The sequence below is a fragment of the Mobula hypostoma genome, chromosome X2 (assembly GCF_963921235.1).
Source record: "Mobula hypostoma chromosome X2, sMobHyp1.1, whole genome shotgun sequence".
In the NCBI taxonomy this organism is placed as follows: Eukaryota; Metazoa; Chordata; class Chondrichthyes; order Myliobatiformes; family Myliobatidae; genus Mobula; species Mobula hypostoma.
In genome coordinates, this window is record NC_086129.1 from 25,534,051 (window position 1) to 25,557,239 (window position 23,189).

Below are 23,189 nucleotides of genomic sequence, written 5' to 3' on the forward strand. Positions count from 1 at the left end.
GGGGCAGTGTGAAATAGGATATGGGCTAGAGAGTATTAATACATTTAACTTTGTGCACATAAATAAGTGGGCAGTTGGCTAGGAGACTTGAGGTTTGTCTGAAAAGTAAGAAGAGCTTGAATGAGGGCAGTTGGACAGAGAATCAGAGTACAATAGCATTATGTAGCCAGAGAGGCCAGTCTTAATGATGGAGTCATTTTGTAGTAGTCATCTCTCAACATTACATTGGAAGCCAAAGTTGCAATCTGTTTTTAGCCTCAGACAGTTGCACAGGTGGAGAAAAGAGTTTGGAACCAAAGTATAGAATTTGAAGATACTGACTTTGGTCTTGCTGATACTTAGTTGGTGAAAATTTTGCTCCTTCTGCAATGGATGTCATGAAACAGGTGACAAATCTTACAGGGTGTTGAGGCAATAAAAATCACGAAGATTGCAGTATTCTGGAGATGAGGGTGTGAGCATGGGATAGAATGATTCTCTGTCTGCAAGAGATTAAGAATGGACTGGGTGAGGACAGTATCATTGGAGCAGAGGAGTATTCAAAGACAGAAAGTATCAGGCAAAGTAAGAAGGAACAGTCACCATTATAGATTCAGCTGGTTGACTGCAAAATTGACAAAGGACATTTTTGTGCTCTGATGTAGATAGAAACTTGAGTAAAGAAGCTTCTCCTCAATATGCCACATAATCTATGGTTTCCTGTCTTATGTTAATAGAAGCCAGATTTTCATTTTCCTCTATTGGAAAGTCTTTCTCTATGTCTGGTGCCTTAAACATAATATTAGATAACTCTTACAGATAATCTTCATTTCTCTGGAGAAAAGAGTCCCATCCAGTCATATATTCCTGGTGTTCTAATCTTAGTAATCCATACAACTTCTCAAATGAACTTCTCCATTTTGCGCGCCACAGTTTCCACAATTTGCGCACCACACTTCCCGAGAAGACACTGGATTGCGCATAATTAGGTACTTGGCAATGTCCAATAAAAAGTAGGCAGGTAAGCAGAGCAGCCATTGTGTGAGTGAGCCAGATAGAGTGGGGAGTTGAGGCTTTGGCTCATCAAGGCTTCAACAAGCAGAGGCGTAGGATGTAGGTAGAATTTTTCATTTTTTAAATTCATTCTTTCTTATTGCACACTTAGAGCAGTGGGGTTTGGCAGGGAGAATCGTTGAATGCTCCTCTTGTGGGATGTGGGAAGGCAGGGAGGCATCCAGTGTCCCTGATGACTAGACCTGCAGGAAGTGCATCCAGCTTCGAACAGATGGTGGTAAGGAGTTGAAGCTAGAACTAGATGGGCTCTGGATCATTCAGGAGGCTGAGGGGTTGATAGATAGGACATACAGGAGGTAGTTACTCCCAAGGTGCAGGACACATGTAACTGGCTGACTGTCAGGAGGGGGAACGGGGATAGGCAGTCAGTGCAGAGTACCCCTGTGGCCATTCCCTCAACAACAAGTATACCGCTTTGGATACCGTGGTGTGGCGGCATGCCGGAATGACCTAGTAGAGGAAAGCTACAGCAATCATGTCTCTGGGACTGAGTCTGGCTCTGTGGCTCTAGAGAGGGGCGGGGGCGGGGGGGCGGTGGTAAGAGGCAAGCTGTAGAGCTAGGGGATTCATTGGTTAGGGGAACAAAGAGTGAGCAGCTGGAGGTTGTGATCCCTTTTGGTACCAGTAACATGGTTCGAGGGGTGATGAGGTCCAGTAAAGTGAGTTCTGGGAGTTAGGTGCTAAGTTAAAGGACAGGACCTCCATAGTTGTGATCTCAGGACTGCTAGCTGTGCTACGTGCTAAAGAGACCAGAAATAGGAAGATCATACAGTTTAACCCGTCAACAGGCAGGGCACTGTTGAATCAACCTGGTTAGCAGCACTGTTGATCACATCCCGCCCTTCCCCATAACTTTGCTACGGACTGATGGAGAAGGAATTAGACTCGTATTTTTTATGGACATGACAAAACCGTGAAGTTTCTTGCTGTCATCAGTGCCACTGTGCTGAGTGGACTGGAATTGCTTTTCTGGAAGGACATCTAGTTCAGGAGCACAAGTCTAAAGCACAACTGCAGTCATGTCCAGCACCCATTGAATTCACCTAGTCCAGCTCACAATCACTTCTTGATGTCAGGTAATAGAATATTTTGGCCTTTCTATCATACTCTGGACTCTGCCGTGCTCAGAATGATGATGTTCATACATCTGACAGCTCTTTCATTATTCAGCCTCATTGATGACCTCGGGCAGCAGAGTTTTGTTCCAGTCCTGTAGCTGTCGGATCACCAAGCTCTGACCCAGACATGGTGTTTCTACACATCCTCACCAGGCTGGCAGTTTTTATTTTCAGGAATTCTCTGCATTGTTCCTGAAGTTCTCTTCTACACTTCCCTTAGAATAATGTCGGTCTCGGGCTTGAGAGTAAAGGCAAAGTGAGAAGTAGGCAGTTCATCAAATGCGAAGTAAAGACATTCCTGTTGCTCATGGCCCACTTTATCTCATGGTTGCCCAGTTTAGGATTATCGTCTTAGCACAGTGGTGGTACCACACAACACGATGGAGTGTGTCCTCATTTTGAAGGCAGCACTTTGTGCCCACAGTGACTGCACAGTTGTCAGTCATATCATTTATTGTCAGGGATAGATTGACCTGTGATTGGCAGATTACTAAGAATGGCACCACATAGGTTTTCCTCTCTCATGTTGCTTGTCTAATCATATGGCTACTGGCTCAGTCATAGTTATGTCCTTTGGATCTTGGTCGGGATGTCAGTACTGGACTACTGAGTAACTGTAAGCGATGAACATTGAAGTCTCCCACCCACAGCATGGATCAAAATGGAGAAATACTGACTGATCATTCATGAGTGGGCAGGTGGTGGTTATCTCCTAGTTATTCTGATGCCATGGTGTTGACAATTGGTTACACAAATGACTCGAATAAGTACCTTAAAGCCACCTTTCCAAGCAGCTGCACTCCTATTGGGAACCATGGCGATAAAGCAAAAAGCTGTGACCACTGAAACAGCCTATAGTCTTTATGAATATTGTTCTCTACTCTCCATCTGAGATCACTCACACCTCCCCACAAAATGCTGAACACTGCATATGGGACATCATATTTAAAACCTACACACATCTATTGACAGTTGCCTTGGCTGCTTCTATGGACACCCTGTGCAAACCCATCACCTCACTCACCATTGTAGAACCGCTCAGCAGTTTCATGTTTTGCTATGCAAGAGCCAGCAGAACTTTCCTTTCCATTGCTGTTCCGCATCAGGTTGGAGGCTGGCCAGGAGTCCGCCAGCCAGGGGTAGTTGGTGACATTTGCGCCCAGGATTCCTGGTCTGGGAGGATATTTCAGTAGGTGAATACCACAGCTTGGTGTCACTACTTAAAAGCTACCACTAGGAGATCTTTTTAAAATGAGTTGATTGTAATTTACCTGCTACTGCTGATGCCTGAACCCTCAGCGTGTGGAAAAGCTACTGCATGAAAGCAAATACCAGTTAAATCTTTACAACAAGCTTATAAGATAGTGAACACAAAAACATAAGAGTGAATTTGCACACTTGCAGGTCTAAGGTCGGCCTACTCCAGTGTAGAATGCAACCTCATACTGATGTCACTGTCCACAGGGGCAGCTTCTGGGTGAGGCAAAGCAAGAGAGATGATACAAATCTATTCCAATTTAGGAAAATCTCTAGGAATCTTCTAAGTGACTTCTTATCCCTATCAAGAAAATTTGGGAGCATTTTCTTTACTTGTGTGGCTTTATGATAATAAGTGCTGAACTTTTATTACAGGACTGATAGTTCATCTGTAACAGTGAGGCTCTGCACTCAAAGAGTAAACTGGTATTTTAGTGCGGTACTGCAGGAGTAGGCACTGTTGGATGAGATGTTAAGCCAAGCCCATTTGCCCTCCCAAAGGTTCTATGAAAAATGCTTTTGCTCTAATTAAATGAGCAGAGATTTCCTCTTTATACCTTGGGCATTCCCTATACTTTAGCTGACATTTTTTTTGTTTTCATTTATTCTCTCAGAAATATGAAATATGATCTTGGAGGGTAGTGAATCTCTGCCTCCCATGATCTGAACACCATATTATTAAATATAAATAACTTAAGATAAATATTTGTAAGATCAAAGAATTGAGGGTTATAGGAAACTGGTGCAGAAGAGACCAGCATAGATCAACATGATCATACAGAATGATGGGCAGATTTGAGGGGCCAAGAGTCCTTCTCTTGCTCCTATTCTCGTGTTCTAAGACTGATTGTCACAGTGTGGTCATTTGCTATTTAACTGTAAAATGCATTGGGAAGTCCTGAGGTTGTAAAAGCACTTTTGAAGTGCAGCTCTAAATGTTCTATAAAACATTACAATGGTAAGGTTAGTTATTGCCCATTCTGCCAAATCATATCCTGTATTTCTCCATATCAGGCACTATCACCAGTGAGTTGTGGGTTACAACAGGTCTTGACTTACTGGGTTTTCTGTTTTGGAAAGTGAAGTCAAAAAGACCACAAATTCTAACATTCTACTGCTAGCAGGCTGCGATGCACATGCTAGAGTGTTAGTCATTTGAGATCAGGCAATGTGCTGACAGAGAAACAATTCAGTGAGCAACCTGGGCCTTGTGTGCATCCAATTTTCTGGTGCATGTAGTTGCTGGGTGTGGCAGCTAACTGGAGCAAAAGGTTGAATGTTCCGATCTCAGGAAACAGTTCTTCTTTTGCCTGCACTCATTACCAACAGTAAATGGCACACTAGCCTTTGCAACAGCAAAGGAATACGTATTGAAAACCTTTTCTGAGAATACAAGAAGGGCACAGACATGATGTTGCACTCCACAAACCTGGCATTTGTGAGGCTTATTGCCCAACACATGAATAATTTCTATCACAGGACAAGACAACATCAAATAAATATTGTCAAAAAGTTTGCTGTGGAGGTTGAATTGCTGGAGCTTGGTAACTGGAACTGGTCCATAATGTTAAATCATCTGTCTTTTTGAAAGATTATTTTAAGCAATAAAAATCACTACATTTTTATTTTTTTGAAGTTCAGATCCAGCCTGATTGATCTATGTTAATTCATTTCTCTGCTTTTTTTTTGCTTGCAGCAGTTCTTTGAAAGGAAAATCCATTTTATTGACCAGTTTTCTGCTCAGTGCTGACAGACAACCATTTTGTCATCAGGTTTCCAAATAGCTCAACTCTCCCAGCATGCACTTAACGCAACATCACAAGGGTTCACAATACACTGAATAAAATTGATTGAAGAGCTACCTTGCAGAGAAATCATTTAATTTAAAATGACAGCCAAGAATTAGATTGCAGCTCTTTTATAGGGGTGCATTGAACTTCTATGGTTGAGGTAATGTCTTTGTGTTTGTTGAAAAAAAGCACACGTTGTTGTGTCAAACGTGGAATGCAATTATGACTCTTGGGGAATGCTATGACATTTGGAGCTTTGTTGGTTGGCTTCAAAATTGCACACTTTGTACCAAAGACTGCAAGGAAACAATTCAAACTATGAGTGAACATAAAATGACTGCTTAACATACCTGCTGGTGTGTACGCAAAAGAAGCTGTAAAGGGAAGAGGAGAGAAAGAGAATGGTCAGTGGATGCAGTGGTCTCTGTGTAACTCAGCTCATGCTGTTAATTGGCTATATTCACAAAGGGATATTGGTCCATCTTCAAATACACCCTCAAGCCTTTGTAGTAACAAGATAATGCCCTAATGTTAAAGACTGAAAGAAAACAATAGAATTCCAATGATTTTTATAGAAATTGATTTTATCTTGTTTGATCAAAGTGGGACCCAGTAATCACAAAAGCATAATCACTAACATCCAATATTGTTTTGGCTAAGCTTTAAGTTCAACATGGAATCACAGCTCCAGCTGTGCCCCACACCTTGTGGCAGATGACTCGTGCGTGGCTGAGCCTTGCATGCAAGTTCAGCTGTACCCTGAGAGGGATCCTGCAGAGGAGAGGCGCTTCCATTGCAGGAAGGTCCAGTTAGCAAGTGCCTTCTGTCAGGACCGCTGTCTGGCCCTCTCTGGGTTAGTGAATGGAGACTCTGGAGTAACAACAATTTATGCAAACATACGGCTGTAGGTTAATGAGCAGGCAGAGGGAGTGCACAGAACTGTCATGGCCAGTGTTACTCAGTGACCTGGAGGGAGTCACTGCAGTGCTTTGGTATGTTGGAGCAGTAATCAGCTGAACAGCCTAAAGTCAGTGCCTTAAGGACAGGTTCTCTTACCTGGAAAGTGATGAGTTTGGTTAGTGCTGTAATGGACAGTAAGAACAGATATTGTGCAAGCATTATTATTGTCAGGCAAGAACAGCTGGGGAGGTTGGAAGGGGTCCCAGGTGGTATCAAACTCCTAATATCAACTACAGAACTAGAGTAGCAGTACCTCAAATGCAGAATAAATTCAGTGGGATGGGGGTGGGTCACCACCAGCTTCATTTATAAATGTCAGCAGGGACATGCTCCACGCTGCCGATGAAATTATAGGACCAAAGCAAACAGATTTTCAGCTCTGACTCACTGAAAGCCCAGATATTGGTCACTGTCCAGCTCCAGTTACAAAAATTCTAGGACAGGTTTCAGCAGCAGCAGCCTGTTCAACTTCACATGCCGCTGAGCCACACTCATCAGGAAGATCCCAGGAGCGATCCCTGGTCCTCGCTTCTTTAATAGGAGGGCCTGTCAGTGAGTTCAGTCCAACGAGGCTCTGTTAAAGCCTAACCTCACTCCTGCTCAGCTGCCATACACTTGCTGCTGCTTCTTAGCCTGGCGTGGTGGCAGGATGACCACTTTGTTGCTGCAGGTAGGGCTCATGGGGGTATCACATCCAGTATCAACAGTCAGGAGAAAAAGAAACAAGAATCTGCCAGCAGTGAGAGGGGGCAACAAACCACATTTCTAACAGGGGCCATCGGAGGGGCTCACCTGTTTTCAGTGGTGGAAGAGGGTTAGTGGCTAAACCTACTCTCCAAAGCATGTTGAAGAGACCACTGTGGTATGGGTGAGCTTTGATCTTTGACCTACTCTGGCTCCCAGGCTATCAATACCCCAGCTTTACATCAATGTTCACAGATCCTGTTTGGCTTCATTTCAATTTATCTGCGACCACCTTCAAAACTGAGGGTCTTCCACTCAACTATTTCCAGTTAAGAGACCTGATGTTATCCTGTCCACTATGCTAACTGTGCCTTCAGCCACAGAAATGTAATTCTTTCCTGATATCTCTCTGCCCCTTAGATATCTGTCCCAATAACTCATATGGTTCAACATCAAGTACTCCAATGAAGAACTGAGGGTGCTACACAAATGCAAGCTGTTTGAGTATAATCTCTCCTCACCAGTGTAGTGACTGAGTTCCTTCCTTTTCTTCCTCCGGCAGTAGAGCCACACACTGAAACCCATCAGTATCACCCAACAGGCGCCACCAATGCCAGCGATGAATGCTGGTTGCTTCACCACATCAGTTATCTGCTCTGCCAGGCTGACATTTTCATTGTCCTCCACGAGAACCGACTCCTGGTCCGAGGATGGATCTGGGGGCAGATGAAAAGGTTAGAAGAGCTTCCAAAGAGCCCAAATTTAAAAACATTTGAAGTAAACAAAATGTGGGGCAGAAATTTGACTTGGGTGAACAATTTCAAGTTCCTGGGTGTCAACATCTCAGAAGATCCACCCTGGGCCCAACATATTGATACAATTACAAAGAAGTCATGACACTGGCTGTATTTCATGAGGAGCTTGAGAAGATTTGATATGTCACCAAAGACTCTAGCAAACTTCTACAGATGTACTGTGGAGAATGTTCAACTGGTTGCTTCACCATCTGGTATGGAGAGGCCACTCCACTGGATTGGAAAACGCTACAGAGGCTTATAAACTCAGCCAGCTCTATCACCCTTTCAAAAGGCGATGCCTCAAAAAGGTGGCATCCATCATTAAGGACCACCCAGGACATGCCCTCTTCTCATTACTGCCATCAGAAGAGGAAGTACAGGAGCCTGAAGACACACACTCAATGTTTTATGAAAAGCTTCTTCTCCTCTGCCATCAGATTTCTGAATGGACAATGAACCCATGAACATTACCTCAGTATTTTTTGCTCTCTCTGTGCACTACTTATTTATCATTTTATTATACAGCATATATTTCTTATTATAATTTATAGTATATTTTATAGATTGCACTGTACTGTGGCCACAAAAATAAATTTCACAACATATGTCAATAATAATAAAGTTGATTCCAATTCTATATATTCCAGCACAGGATGGTTTGTACCTTGCAACTCCCAGCTCTTCAACTATACATCCAAATGCTGTTTAAGTGCGGCAAGGGTTTATACCTCTACCATCCTTTCAGTTAGTGAGTTTTTAACCCACAACTTCCCCTCCCCTCAGGTTCTTCTATAATCCTGCTACCAATCACATTTCAACTTGGTATGACAACTGCTCTGCCCATGACCATAAGACTCTGTCTACAATACTCACTGCCTCAGTAAAGCAGCCAGCATCATCAAAAACTCCTCCCACCCTGGACGTTCTCTCTTCTCTCCTCTCCCACTGGGCAGAAGATACAGAAGCCTGGAAGCAAACACCACCAGGCTCAAGGATAACATCTATTCCACTGCTGTAAGACTACTGAACAGACCTCTTGTACGATAAGATGGACTCCTGACCTCACAATCTACCTTGGCATGCCCTTGCACCGTATTGTCTGTGTGCACTGCATCTTCTCTGTAATTTTGTTCTGTATTGTCTTGTTGCTTTTCCTTTGGATAATTTCAGTGCATTGATGTGATGTGTCTATAATGATGGCATGCAAAATAAAGATTTTCACTGTACTTTGGTACATGTGAAAATAATTAAACAATTTATCAATTACACATCCAAATACTGACTAAATGTGATAATAATTTTTACCTCAACCATCCTTTCAGTTCATGAACCCCTGACCAACAACCTCACCTCCCCTCATCTATTTCTCTAATCCTTCCACCAATCACTTTAAGTTTGCGCCCATTTGGATTTGAAGTGCACTCTAATAGAACTAGATCTGTTTTCCACTTATTTATTGAGGAGTTTCTTAATTTTATACACCTCAACTGAATCTTCCCACAGCCTCTTGTGTTCCAAGGGAAACAACTGGAGTTTAAGAGGAGATTGCACAATGCAGCAGCGAATGAACCTGCCGCCTCACAGTTCCAGAGGTTCTGGTTTAGCCCATATCTAGAGTGCTGTCTGTGTGGAGTTTGCATGTTCTCCCTGTGATCACATAGGTTTCCCCTGAGTGCTCCATGCCCTCTCACATCACAAAGGCAGGCAGATTGGATGGTTAACTGAACATTGTAAATTGCCCCTAATGTGTTGGCGAGTGATAGAATGAGGCAGAGTTGGTATGTGAGAGAATAAATAGGGGAAAATTTGTGTAAATTAGGTGCTTGAAGGTTGGTGCAGATTTGATGGGTTGACAGGCTGGCTTCTGGACTATATATCAGGTCGCGAGGCTGACTGGTCGGCATTCTAAAGAACCCCCTTCCTCTACAACACAGATCAGAAGCTTAGTGCGCTTCCATGAATTTTCATTCAGTGTGAATGGAATCCATCCTTTTGTCCAATAATATGGGAGGTTTTGTCCTTAGTGTGACCCCAACATATCTTAAAGGATTGGTGTAATACCCCTGAACCAAGTGGAATTCACAGTCACCTATTACTCGGATTTTACAGGTGGCAGTGGGCAGATAAGGCAACCCTTAGAAGCACGACTATGAGAAGTCAAAATCCTCATAGGAAGGGAAAGAACGTCTAAGACAGATATGCTTGCAGAGCTAAACATTGGTTATGTAAGTCCACCTCCCACTCCCAACCCCTCCAACCTTCAACATGTGTAGCAGCACAGTCTTCAAATGATTAAAGTATGAGGAACATTCGCTTAAACTTGGGTTGGACTTGCTTCAGTGAGGTGTGGTGTAGTTAAGGTTCTTGAGTTGAGATATGGTTAATTAAAGTTCGACTAAGATGCAGTATAATTAAGATTCTAGAGTTGAGGTGTGGTGGAAGTGAGGTTCGAGGGTTGAGATGCGGTGTAATTAAGGTTCTTGAATTGAGATGCGGTATAATTAAGGCTCTAGAGTTGAGGTGTGGTATAAGTGAAGTTCGAGGGTTGAGATGTGGTGTAACTAAGGTGTTAAGGGATGTGTAATTAGTGTTCTTGAAGATGGTGGAAAGGAGTAAATGGATAAAATCCAGAGATGTGTTTTCTCCAGTGGTGAAGTCCAGATGAAAGTGGAACAATGTTCCATCAAATTCAGATATTTATCACAGGTATATCAAAACATACAGTGAAATGTATTAACAACCAACAGAAATGGTAGTCTACAAGTGAACCCACACATTCCAGCACTAGCACTGCATGCCCACAATGTTCAGCAGAATAACAGCAACAAAACAACAACAGCAAAACAAGCCCCTTTCCTCCCTTAAACACACCCACACACCTATTCACGTACACAGACAGTCTCCCAAGCCTGGGCCAGGGCCGCCTCCAGGCTTCTGAGTTCCCCAGTAGACCTGCAGACTCGGGGCTTCTGCCAGTGGGCCTCGACTTCTGATCAACCTTCAGGATTAGGTCTTCAACGTCAACCGCAGGAGTCACTGATGACAGGACCCAGAACTCCAAGCCTCAAACTCTGGAATTGCTGACTTGCACCTAGGGTGTCACTGGCCCTCGTACCTTCGTTCCACACAGATCTCTGATCCCACCGATTCTAGGGAGTGGGGGTGGTTTTGGGGCATCGGCCCTCGTCTTCACTGGTCTTTGTCCACAGTGCTTGCTGGCCTGACATCTGTCCACTATCCATTAATGTCTCTTGCCCATAGGGTTGCCAACTTTCTCACTCCCAAATACGGGACAAAGGTAGCAGTCAAATACGGGACACTTGTGTTTACCCCGAGAAAAACTACCATGACCGTGAAGCCTTACGCAGGCACCTGTGTGCGTATGCGTGCCAGTTTTTTTCTACAAATCGGTTTTGGCTTAATCTTCCCAATTCTGATACACTGTACATACATTATTTCTACTTTATATGGGCTGTGTATTTATCATATTCCTGTTTTTACTATATGTTAGTGTTACTTTAGGTTTTACGTGTTATTGGTATGATTTGGTAGTTTTTTTTGGTCTGGGAATGCTCAAAAATTTTTCCCATATAAATTAATGGTAATTGCTTCTGCATTTTATGCCATTTCGGCTTACGAACGGTTTCATAGGAATGCTCTATCTTAGCGGGGGAAATACGGGACAAGGGCGGTCCCGTATGGGACAAACCAATTTAGCCCAATATACGGGATGTCCCGGCTAATACGGGACAATTGGCATCCCTACTTGCCCACATCGTCATTGGCCTTCAAAATGTGGGCCTTTTACTCCCCAAATCCCTTGTCGCTAAACCTTAATCTGACCCCTAACTCGCTGTCTGTCCCCAAAATAATCCCTATGAACCCACAAAATAAATAAGTCTGAGCAGAGATCCCGATGGAGACCGCAGCCTGGCACCATCTTGGCTGGAAGATCAGAACTGGGCCCCTGGAAATAACAAATTCACTTCAACAAAATACTGTAATAACTTGATCATGCATTTTAATGACTGATTTAGATTTTTAGTTTATTAAAGGCCATAGGGGTTACAGAGTAAAATCAGTATAATGGGTTTGAGAACCTACCCAAATGAGGGAAGAGAACAATGCTCAGTTTGAATGGTCTACCTCTGCTGCTGCGTATAATGTGTTTGTGTTATCCACGTCTCATTACACTAGGCACGGCTGTGTCTGGGATATGACCCAGAGTATGATTTACTAGACTGACTATCCAATATGTTTCCATTTGAGCAGAAATCTTGCCCTGGTCTCTTTCTACTGAATGCAAACATTCCAGCTCCCAAGTTTCAAGTTAACAGAAGCAAGTTGCTTCAGTAAAGACATGCAGTTCCTCTGAGTGCAGGCAATCATTGATAATTGATGATTAAAAAATAAACATGTTCTCTTCCATTAAGATAATTAAAACCTACTGTACCCCTTTCAAAACCTGTCTTAATAGCTCATATACTTACAAGTTAAGGGCTACTCAATGCAAGTGTAACGATGACCTCGGGCTAGCGAACCTCAGCATGGAGTAACTGAAGGCTCAAGTAAAAAATGTGAACTTATTCACAGAAGAATCAACAAAGGTAGGTCACTCTGAACGAATGTCACTATGGGAGGCTTGTTCAAGACTGAACGATGAGTGCTCAGCGCGCATAACTTAAATAGTACAAGGCCGCACAAGAAACCCACAGTTACCAATAAACAGCATGTAAAATCTTCAGGGATCAATTAGCAGGTAAAACAAGCCACAATTTGGTAAATTAACAATATTCACGTGAAGTAGAGTGCCGAAATCTGGAAGCCTTGGGGGCTTTCCACTGATCCAAAGGGTTCATGACAGCAAGTTGTTGCAGTCATTTTGCTCCTCACTAGTGTGGTGACGGAATTCCTTTCTTTTCTTTTTTTTGGCAATACAACTGCAGCAGAAACCCTCCAGGATTACCCACCAGCCCATTCTTCGAATGCCAACTACTGTTCATAAATAAACATGTTCCACGAGGGGACATTAGATTTCTTACTTTCAGCTTGGTAAGAAGCCATTTTTTAAACTGTATTTTTGCACCTACCTAACCTTTCCCATCACACTCAACTTCCGTTTCCAAACCTAACCAAAACCAATTTCTCTGCTGCTCTGATCCACCTTGAGCAGCTGTGTAATGAAGCCCTTGTGAAGATCCTGCTGCAGCACTTCAGGTGGCTGTGTTGAGGTGCTGGATATGGTCAAAGAACTAACTAAGTTAAACTGAGCAAAGCTAGCTTCTCTGCTGGGGGAATTTGCAACTGACAAGCACAACCTTATCCTGGAGGAAATTGGATTACAAATCCTCTATTTACATGGAGAGTAATGGAATTGTGGAACATAAATCTGGAACATTTCAAAACTGAGATTGATGGATTCTTTTTAAGTGCGGAGATTATGGGAAGTAATGTGGGAAGATGGAGATGAGTTATAGATTTAAAGGAATGTCGACAGCAGAGGCTTCAGGGCTGGATTGTCAGCTCTTGCCCAGCCCAGTGGAGAAACATTGGATCACTACTCACTGTTTCCTGTAGGGATACTGCTCTATACTGGGATAATGCAGTGAAATGCAAACATGTGGCCAAGGCTTAATGCACTGCAGCACAGCTAAATGATAGGAAATTATTGTTTAATTTATCTTCAAAGAATAATTATTTGTAAAGGGATGCATCAAGCTGGGCTGTACACGGCCTCCAGCTGAACACTGACTCACTTTGCATCATATTTTTAAAATAATTTACTAATCATTAAAAATACAGTACATTTCATTATTTAATGGTGTTTGATGTTACTACAGCTTCAATAATCTCTAAGTACCCTTGGGCATCAACAGAGCTCATAATTTCTGGATCAATTAAAATCGAACCAATTGTTTGAATCATGGGAACTCATAGTCTTTGAAGACTGACAAACAAAACAACCTTTTTTTTTCAATTATGGAACCTTAAAACACGGAGGGCTATCAGCTATTGTGTCTGAACCAGCTCTTTGTGAGAGTTAGTCATGCTGCCTTGCTCTTTCCTTAGACCCCTGTGAAATATTTAGGTGGCTCTTCTGAAAGTTATTACTGAAACTGTTTTCAACATCCTTTCAATCAGCAAATTACAGATTAAGATAAGAGGCCACACCAGTGGGTTGAAGAACTGCTACTTCCCTTCAACCATTCTAGTTCTTGAACCAACCTGCACAACTCCAATCACTACATCAGTATAGCAACACCATGACAACTTTCCGCTACAATGGACTTTTTAATTGAATAACTTTATATAATTTATGTAGTTTGTTTTTCTTGTGAACGTTGTGTGCCTATGTTGCTGCTCCAAGTATGCTTTTCATTACACCTGTGCATACATGTACTTGTGCATATGACAATAAACATGACTTTGACTCTGGGGCTGCTTAAGAAATTCTCATTGCTCCCTACTGATTATTTGGTTAACTATCTTCAATGTATCTCTACCCATCTCTGTGGGTGATGTTTAAAATGGTGCTGGGGAAGCACAAGTGACAACCTGCTGGTAGCTAACAAAACTATAACCTACTGTATTAATCACACTTTATCTCGGATATGATCACTGCAATCAATAGCTATTTCGGAGTTGAGCTTTCGAACCGCCTGTTTGACCTGACATTTTTCTGGTGTGAACTGAAGCCTCAAAGGTGCAGGATAGTTGCGGCGTGGTGAGTACAGGCTGAATCAAGATGGCGTGGCCTGGGCCTGAGAATGGGGAATGAGCCGATGTTTGACCATTGCTGGAACAGATGTGGAGGCGATTCACTGCAGCACAATGGAGGCAAGGCGATCGGAGGTGAGACAGAGCAAGGCAGCGGGGCCCGGGTCTGAGAGTGAGGAACTACCTGAGGTTTGGCCAGTTGAAAAGGTCAGGATATTGGGGCTGGAGGCGAGTGAAGGGCCAGTGTCCAGCTCGCTGCTCCGCGAGGTTTACTCGTCTCTGCACTGAATTGAGGCTCTGGCCTGCAACTAGTGGGCTCCTGAATAGGCTGCAGTGATGAATGGCTTCGTGGCTGTGAACCCCAGCTCTCAATGTTATTTGCTTCCTTTTATTGTTTTGCACAATTTGTTTTTTTTCTGCACATTGGGTGTTTGATGGTTTTCTTCTTTTTAATGGATTCTATTGGCTTTTTTTGTTTTCTGGCTGCCAATAAGGAGACAAATCTCAAGATTTTAAGTAAAATATGTAATTTGATAATAAATGTACTTTGAACTTTGGTTATAGACCATCCTGCCAGTGGAACCAAGATTGCTCTTTCCACTTTATCAAGACAATTCATAATTTTAACCATGCTATTGGAATCTCCCAAAAACCCGATATCATATGCTCTGAATTTTACAGCTCACTACTGGAAATCTTTCCTTCAAGAATAACATGGCGGTTGACTCCAGCATTAGATTACTCAATGACCCATAACCTTTTACATGCTAAGCTGGCAGATGAATGTGTCCAAATTGAATTGTTCAGGCAGAAATTATCCAATCTTCCTTTCCAACAGGGAGATGTGAATGAGAGCCAAGAAATGTAGGCAATCAGCCTGAGTAGGAACTTAAATAGGGGCTTGGGAGATGGAACAGCTAAATCCTCTGATATAAATGTTTTCCAATAGCTTGATCCATACCAGCAGTCCTCTCAGATGTTGCTCACCATTTGTCAGATGGGATGTTATTCTAAATGTACAGCAGCAACTTTTTTCTCATTCATCCACTTTTTTGGGATAATGGTGCCATAAGCAAGGCCAGAGGTTTTTGCTTAGGGAAGGTGATGGCTGGGCATGTTCTTGAACTGCTGCATCCGTTGGTTAAATCATCCTAACAGTGCTATTGGCTGGGTGGTTTCAGAACCTAGACCTATAGGCAATGAAGGACCACCAATAGACAGTATTTCCATGCAAGGATGGTGCATGACTGAGAGGGGAAGCTGCAGGCGGTGGTGTTCCCACAAACGACTTATGATATCATAACATGTAGAGGGATTAGTTTAGTTGAGCATTTGAGTACTTATGTGATTAGTTCAGCACAACATTACAGGGCCAAAGGTCCTGTTCCTCTGCTGTATTGTTCTTTACTTTCCCACCACTCCCCGCTTCCCACGGGAATCACTCCCTTCATGATTTCCTTGTCCATTTGTCCCTTCCCACTAATCTCCCCCCGGCACATGTCCCTACAAAGAACAGAAATGCTACACCTGACTATTTACCTTCGACCTCACCTCCAATCAGGGCCCCAAGCAGTCCTTCCAGGTGAGGCAACACTTCACCTGCGAACCCTGCTGGGGTTAGCTATTATGTCTGGTGCTCCCGATGCGGCCTCCTCTACACTGGTGAGACCTGATGTAAACTGCGGAACCGCCTTATCGAGCGCCTCCGCTCTATCCGCCAAAAATTGAATTTTCCAGTGGCAAAACATTTTGATTCCTATCCTCATTCCCATTCCATCAAGGTACCCTCCACCCTGATGACATGAACATTGATTTCTCCTTCAAGTTTTTTTTCCCTCCCCCCTTCCTCTTCTTCTATTTGCCATTCTGGCTTCTTACCTCTTCTCCTCATCTGTCTATCACCTCCTCCTGGCACCCCTCCTTCTTCCCATTCTCCCACAGTCCACTCTTCTCTCCTATCAGATTCCTTCTTGCAAGCTTGAGCATACAATTTAAGGTTGATGCTTCAAACTTTCATTGAGGGAGAGTTGGATTATCGAAGGTGCCATGATTTTGATGAGACATCAAAACAAGCATCCATCAGCTACTCCCAGAGGTTGTAAAAGATTCTATTGGACTATTTGAAGAACAGCGGGGAAATTTTACCCACAGTGTCTTAGACAACATTTCTCCCTCAAACAGTAAACCTGAGTATTATGTTATCTTTGCTGCTTGTGGGACCTCTCTATGCACAAACTAACTGATTATACTGACTACATTTCAAAAAATCTATTTCATTGCCCATAAAATAACACAGAATATCTTTGTTTGTGACAGATGTGCACTAAATCCAGGCCTTTCTTCAGTTGTATTCAATTGCAGTAAGGAGCACATCTTAGAGCAGGGGCTCGCAACTTTTGTCATGCCATGAACCCCTACCATTAACTGAGGGGTCTGTGGACCCCAGCTTGGGAACCCCTGTCTTAGGGTCATCTAGAGAAGCATCGTTATTCCACTTTGCTATCCACAATATGTGAAAATGTGCAGTCTTCCACAGCAACAGAAATGTAAAGAATGAAGTGTTATAGAAATATGTTACAGGAAATAAATGTCTTATTTGATGCAGAGTCTTTAAATACTATAGGTATGCTTCTAGGTTCTTTCTCACTTACTTATGAGGATAGTTGCAGGCTGGCTCCGGACCCCAACTCCAGCGCTGGTAGCTGCTGCAACTTCCACACGGTACAGCATGCCAGCTATTAGTCCACGGACAACCGTTGAATGGACAGTTCCATCAATCGACTTGTTAACATGGAAACGGGAGTCATTTCCCAAACACCAGATCTACAAGAATAAACACCATGAATTCAAATCAATTTTGTTTGCATGCACAGATGAACATTATATTACCATGTATACACTCTGAGAATCTGGGGCCATGATCTGGAGGCGGCCTGTCCTGGGATTGAGGCCCATCTGTATGTGTGGGTGGGGTGGGAAAGGGGCTTGTTTTACTGTCATTACCTGTTGTATGTTGGCCGCGTGCTGTTCTGCAGAGCATTGTGGGAATGTTATGTTGGCACCAGAATGTGTGGCGACACTTGCCAGCACATATTCAGATTGTGTTGATTGTTAACAGAGAAGGCACATTTCAATATCCATGTATTCTAATCTGAAAGCTTCATGCATGCAAGGAATTTCCTTCTACCCTGGATATAAAACAACAAACAAATTTAAATCTAAATTATCTCTCAGCTCATACAACAGCGTAGTACAGCAACAGGTCTTTCAGCCCATCATGTCTGCGCTGACCATGACACCAATTTAAGCTGATTCCTTCTGCTTGTGCACGTTCTACATTTCTCTACTCACTGCCTATTCGTGTGCCTATCCAAATGCCCCCTTAGTCCTACTTTGTCTGCTTTCTCTCTGCCTCCCCACGCAGTATATTAAAGTCTAAAATACCCTGCCTTGCAAATCTTCTTTAAACATTAGCCCCTCATGCATTAAACCTATGCCCCCTATTATTTGACATTTTCACCCTGGGGAAAAGACTCTGTCTAGCCCATCTGTGCCTCTGATAATTTTATATACTTTGATCAAGTTGCCTCTCAGTCTCCAGATAAAACTATGGCCAAACCAAAATATTTTATAGATACAGTGTGACTTGCCAGCTGCCATGCTCATTGGCCTGTCCAATAAGGCACTTGCCATACGCCTTCTTTCACAGCCTTTTTACTTGTGTTGTTACTTTCAGTAACCTATAGATTTGAGCCCCAAAATCTTTCTGTGCATCTTTGTTCCCGAGGGTCCTGCCATTTACTGTACACTCCACGCTGATTTCCAAAAGTGCAACACCTGACCATTAATGAAACCAGTTCAGCAACATATGCCTCTGTTTTTGATTCTAATACCGTCAATGGGATAAAGTTTGGGCTGGTAATAACAGATAACCAAAAAACAGCGACGACTTTTCATTCAGCCTCCAACCACATAAGCAACTACGTGGCTGAGGGCAGTGATCCGAGATGCGGCTTTGTGTGATAATGCCTATTTTAAAGTCTTAGGAATAACAATTTAATTATAAAGGTATTAATGTGGGATTAGGTGATTAGACAGTGAATGACTATCTGTGCTAACCAAAAGATCACTAGAGCTTTGAGTGCAATGTAATCAATATGTTATTCATTTGTATTGAACATGAAGACATTGTGATATGAAGGATATTTGTGCAAGTCAATTTAAACAGCATACATAACTATATCAATACTTACAATTACAGTGATTTAAGGAAACTGAAATAACATTTTGCCAGTTATTTTTCCCTTGCTGCCTAAATATCTGAAGATTAGGATGTATTACGGAGCCCTAACCTAAATTGTCTTAAACTTGCGGATGATTTTGATTTTGATGACTGATTTGGCTAGATGTGGATGAGTATTCAATATTCCATCATGATGCTTTTAAGGACACAAGGACAATTAAAAGAAGAACATTTTCTCATTGGAATTTGTCCTTCTAATACTCAAATTCAAGCAGCCAATGTTCAGCCGGGATCTAAACCCCTCCAGGAGTTTTTGACAACACTCTTCACTCTCTGTGCCAACATTAGGGGAGCACTTTTAACTGCGCATTCAATCAATCCTGAGCAGCTTTTAGCTTTCCCTCAATTTAATGATTTGTGGGGAGAATGTGATTGCAATTATTGATGTCAAACTTCTGGCCTTCTAATATGAATTTTGGGCGCACACATCCATTTCAGATTTATTGGTATTGATTTAGTATTATCACGTGTCACATGGTCTTGTGTATCATTTATAAAGATCAATTAATTACAGCAGTGCATTGACGTAATACATGGTAGAACAATAACTGAGTACAGAATAAAGTGTTACAGTTGCAGAGAAAGTGCAGTGCAAGTAAACAATAAGGTGTCAGCTCAAAACAAGTGCAGGATCATAATGAGATTTGCATTTTATTACATCTTCCCCACTTGTTTCCTTGAAGAACCTAACCAATGATCCACAAGCCACCATGCACATTGAGGCTAGCTGTTTGCCAGTCAGAGGTCTGAGCATCACATTTCCTCTGGCCCGACATGAGGTGCTATGCCTCTGAACTGCACCCGATCATGGGCATTTATTGATGATAAATATCTCCTGTTCATTTGATTTCCGAGTGACTGCAGATATACGCAACTAAGATGGCACCAAATAGCTGCTTGCTCAAGCTCATCTGCAAAAACAGTTTAAATTCCTCTCTTTAATGTCTCCTTTTTCGCACTTTTCAAGGTGGCTGGGGTTCTGTCTAAGTCGGTGATCTGCAGATGCACTCAAACTGAGTTTTTCCCCGGTGAATGAGTTCCCTTCTTCCTAAGCTCACCGACCAGCTGTTTTTTTGACATATCCAGGAGCGGCTTGGCTGTTGCGGGCCTCCAGGGTGCGGCCCTGTGAATGACTGATTCCATGCCAGTGTCACTGACTAAGGCAAGGCGGGAGGAGGAACATCAGAATTTCACAGCTGACAGAGGTCTCTGTACTCGAATGACCGCTCCCTCTCTCTTCTTCTCTGCCGATTCTCGAGTCGGAGAATCTTGGAATAAAAAGTGACACGGCAGACTGTAACACCGTAACAGCGACTGTTTCTTAGTCTCCCCTTTCGCCGAGAAATTGGTGACACCTCTCTGTCCCTTGTTAGTGAGAGAGAGAGCCTGTAGCATGTCGAAGTGTTGGGTACAGCTTTTGTTGACCGCAGATCATGGTCTCCCTTTGGGGGCTTTGCTTGGTGAGTGGTGGGTGCTAATGCTTTCTGCTGAATGGGTGGGGGGGGGGAGTGGGGAGGTTGATGTTTTGCTTGTGTTGGGAAGAGGGAGAGGGCGCTCTAGGGTTCTAACATTTTTCTGTTGTTAATTCTTTGGGGTTCTCTTTTGATCTTGTGGATGCCTGTGAAGCATAAGAATTTCAGGTTGTATACTGTATACATTCTCTGATATTAAAATGGAACCATTTGAAATATACCAAAGTTACTTGTTTTCAATGCTTGACCATTACAAGTACTGTGGGCAGACTCCATCCTGGCTTGGCCGTAAATGCTGAAGAAGCAATAGCCAAGGAGCCAGTTGTGATAGTCAGGAACAAGGAGATACATCTTTGTTTGCACTAGCTTTGTGGTAATCTGGCAGGGCTCGGGGAGAAGGAAGGGCATGACTGCCTGATTATTGTTTTTTGAGATCTATGAAATGAAAACCTGACAGTTACCGTTAGTCTGTTTCTAGCAGTCATTCATGATGAATATTTACCCCAGTGGTTGTGAGCAAATACATTTTACTGGTTCCAACTGTGAGGGTTTGAACTGAAATTGGCAGATGCAAATGGCTGCTCGACCAGTCAAGGTGCATATACTGAATGATAAATCGCCATTCCCTTCGCCAGCCGAGCAGTTGCCAGCGGAACCAAGTGGCTGTTTTTGTTGTGCAGAATACCGTTAGTGATTGTTTCACTCTGCTAGTTCTCCCTTTGCAAAGTTGGGCGCAGGTTTTGCTCCTTACTATACGTCCTGCAGATGGCTGAGCAAAGGCTCAGGCACTCAGAGTTACAAGCTGGCTGCCCAGACAGTGCAACCTGTATTATCATAAATGTGCTCTGGTCACTTTCCTACCATGCATCCTAATGAAAATTCAGACTGAAAGCAACAAACTCGATGCCAGCTACCACTCGTGAGTACTCAGCTCTAGAGAAAAAAATACTTCAACAAAATGCTTCAGCCATAAAGTGCAAAACACAGCCCTTAATCCTCAACTGTTTTAGCTTTCACGTTGAGCATGCATGACCAGTCCTCCCTTAAAACAGGCCAGCTGCATGGGGAATAAAGATCAATTAAAGTAATGAACATATGGTAAACAGTAACCTTATCACCATTAAAGGCTCATTGTAAAAATGCCAAGCCTCCATGGATTTACGAGGCTTCTTTTGTTTTCATTCTTCACCTCAGAACAATTATGATTAAATTCTTTAATTAACATGTCCCAACTGTTGAGAAATTAGGCTAATATATTTTCAAACCTCAGTCATTAGCTTCCCCTGTCCCACTGTTCATTTGATTTATCCCTCCGGTGTCCCGGCTTACCCTGTACTCCTGGATGATTCCATTCTGCTCCTCAACGGGAGGTGGCTCCCAGGACACGCTGATACTGGTGCTGTTGCTCAAGCCAATTGTTGCCACGGTAACAGCTTGTGGCGCAGCAGCAGGAGCTGTTTTTGTTTAGTGGAAAAGAAGAAAAGAATGTTTAAGTGAAGAGAAAGCAGGCTGCAGGACTCTGAGGCAGCTCCTGCTGTGGTCTGTGCCTCAACATATTTGAGATAAAGTGAGTTCAAGGACGTGCAATGGTCCTGCTGAGCCAGGTTAAGCTGGGTTAGAGATGGCAAAGGGAGAGTGACTCTGGCAGCAGATTTCAACAATATACCATCTTCCTGAGTTTTAAAAACAGCACTTCACATTTTTTAAAATAGGTTATATTACTTACTAATTGAAGGCACTATGGAACTTTCAAGCCCATTTTAGATCAGGCCATTAACTGATTTGTCCGTTTGAAAGGTTTCTGGATTGAGAGATATTCCCACAAGGGATGACCAAGTTGTAAAATCAGAGTATATTCTCCAAAATAACACTGGCAATGAAAAGTGTTTATGATAATCACCTGGGTGAAATATTTCACATTTCCTATCTGTTCTTGTCAGAGCCAAGCTATTGCTTAGCACTGCCCAACACACATGGGCGGTTGGTAAACTCAGTGTCATGTCAAGCAAATTTCTTCCTTCAATATTTATCCTTTCCACTGATCCCTCAAGGAAAGACTCAGCACATATCACTGATAGACGGTCAGTCTATCAATCTATAACCTTTGGTCAACCTTTGCTGCAAGTACTAAATGGTGACAATCTGCCAACTGTTTAACAGCCCTCTACAGTGCAGCTAAAAGGCAAGCTGCATTTATACTGAGGCAGAAGCTGGGAGACACAGCTGGGAGGCAGGAAGGCAGTTTTCCACCAAACCCTCGACAAACACTGATCTGTAAACAGATGTGAGGAGATCTGAAGAGGGAGATGTGGAGGAATGAAAAATAATGGGAGATTGATTGGTAGATTATTACCAGTTGTGCTGTGATCATTGTGTTATGAGCTTCAGCTGCTGTGGAGAATCATCTCCTCCCACTATCCTGATCTTGGGTCATTGAAGGGAAAAAATGTGACTATAAAAGGAAATTTTCAAAGAAAATAGATCTTACTTTAAGAAATCTGTTTTCACTCCACTATTTGATCAACCTTTCATTCCTGCAGGAAGATTAGAAGACAATCTAATGCACCACAGCCGAAGGATTGTTGTGAAAGAACATTGCTGCAGGCTTCCTCTAGAGAGCAGCAAACAAGACTTTGACCTGAATTCTACTCAGCGGGGTCCATGCCCCAAATACACCTGGTGTCATTCCCCTTTCAGGCTGTGTGGTCTCCAACGGCCCCCATGCCTCATTGCTTTGACCATTCAGTGCAGCAAAGTGGTCTATGAGCAGCGACTAGGCCTCAGTTCAAGTTTACAAACCCTTTATCAAATATGGATGATTAAATACATTTAAAACAAGAGCTCAAATAATTAAAAAGACAAAATATTCAAAAATAAATAAATTTAAATAGTCACAGCTTCCTACTGCACAGAGTTGGCCCTTTGTCCCACAGAGTCTATGCTGACTATCAAGTACCCCTTTACACTAAATCCCAATTTAGCCCATTTTACTCTCTCCACATTGTTGTAAGCTTGCCTAGATTCTACCACGTACCAAC

General features: G+C 42.8%; 1 protein-coding gene across 4 annotated transcripts in view; it reads right to left on the minus strand.

Moving 5' to 3' along the window:
- robo3 (roundabout, axon guidance receptor, homolog 3 (Drosophila)) overlaps positions 1-23,189 on the minus strand; it is a 609,199-nt gene that overhangs the window by 51,008 nt on the left and 535,002 nt on the right. For all 4 annotated transcript variants that reach the window (XM_063038553.1, XM_063038552.1, XM_063038556.1 and 1 more), the window contains 6 exons: positions 21,481-21,605; positions 17,028-17,199; positions 7,384-7,578; positions 5,569-5,592; positions 3,443-3,485; positions 3,196-3,344 (listed from right to left, as the gene is read on the minus strand). In XM_063038553.1, coding sequence (XP_062894623.1) covers positions 3,196-3,344; positions 3,443-3,485; positions 5,569-5,592; positions 7,384-7,578; positions 17,028-17,199; positions 21,481-21,605 — 708 coding nt within the window. The remainder of the gene's footprint in view (positions 1-3,195; positions 3,345-3,442; positions 3,486-5,568; positions 5,593-7,383; positions 7,579-17,027; positions 17,200-21,480; positions 21,606-23,189) is intronic.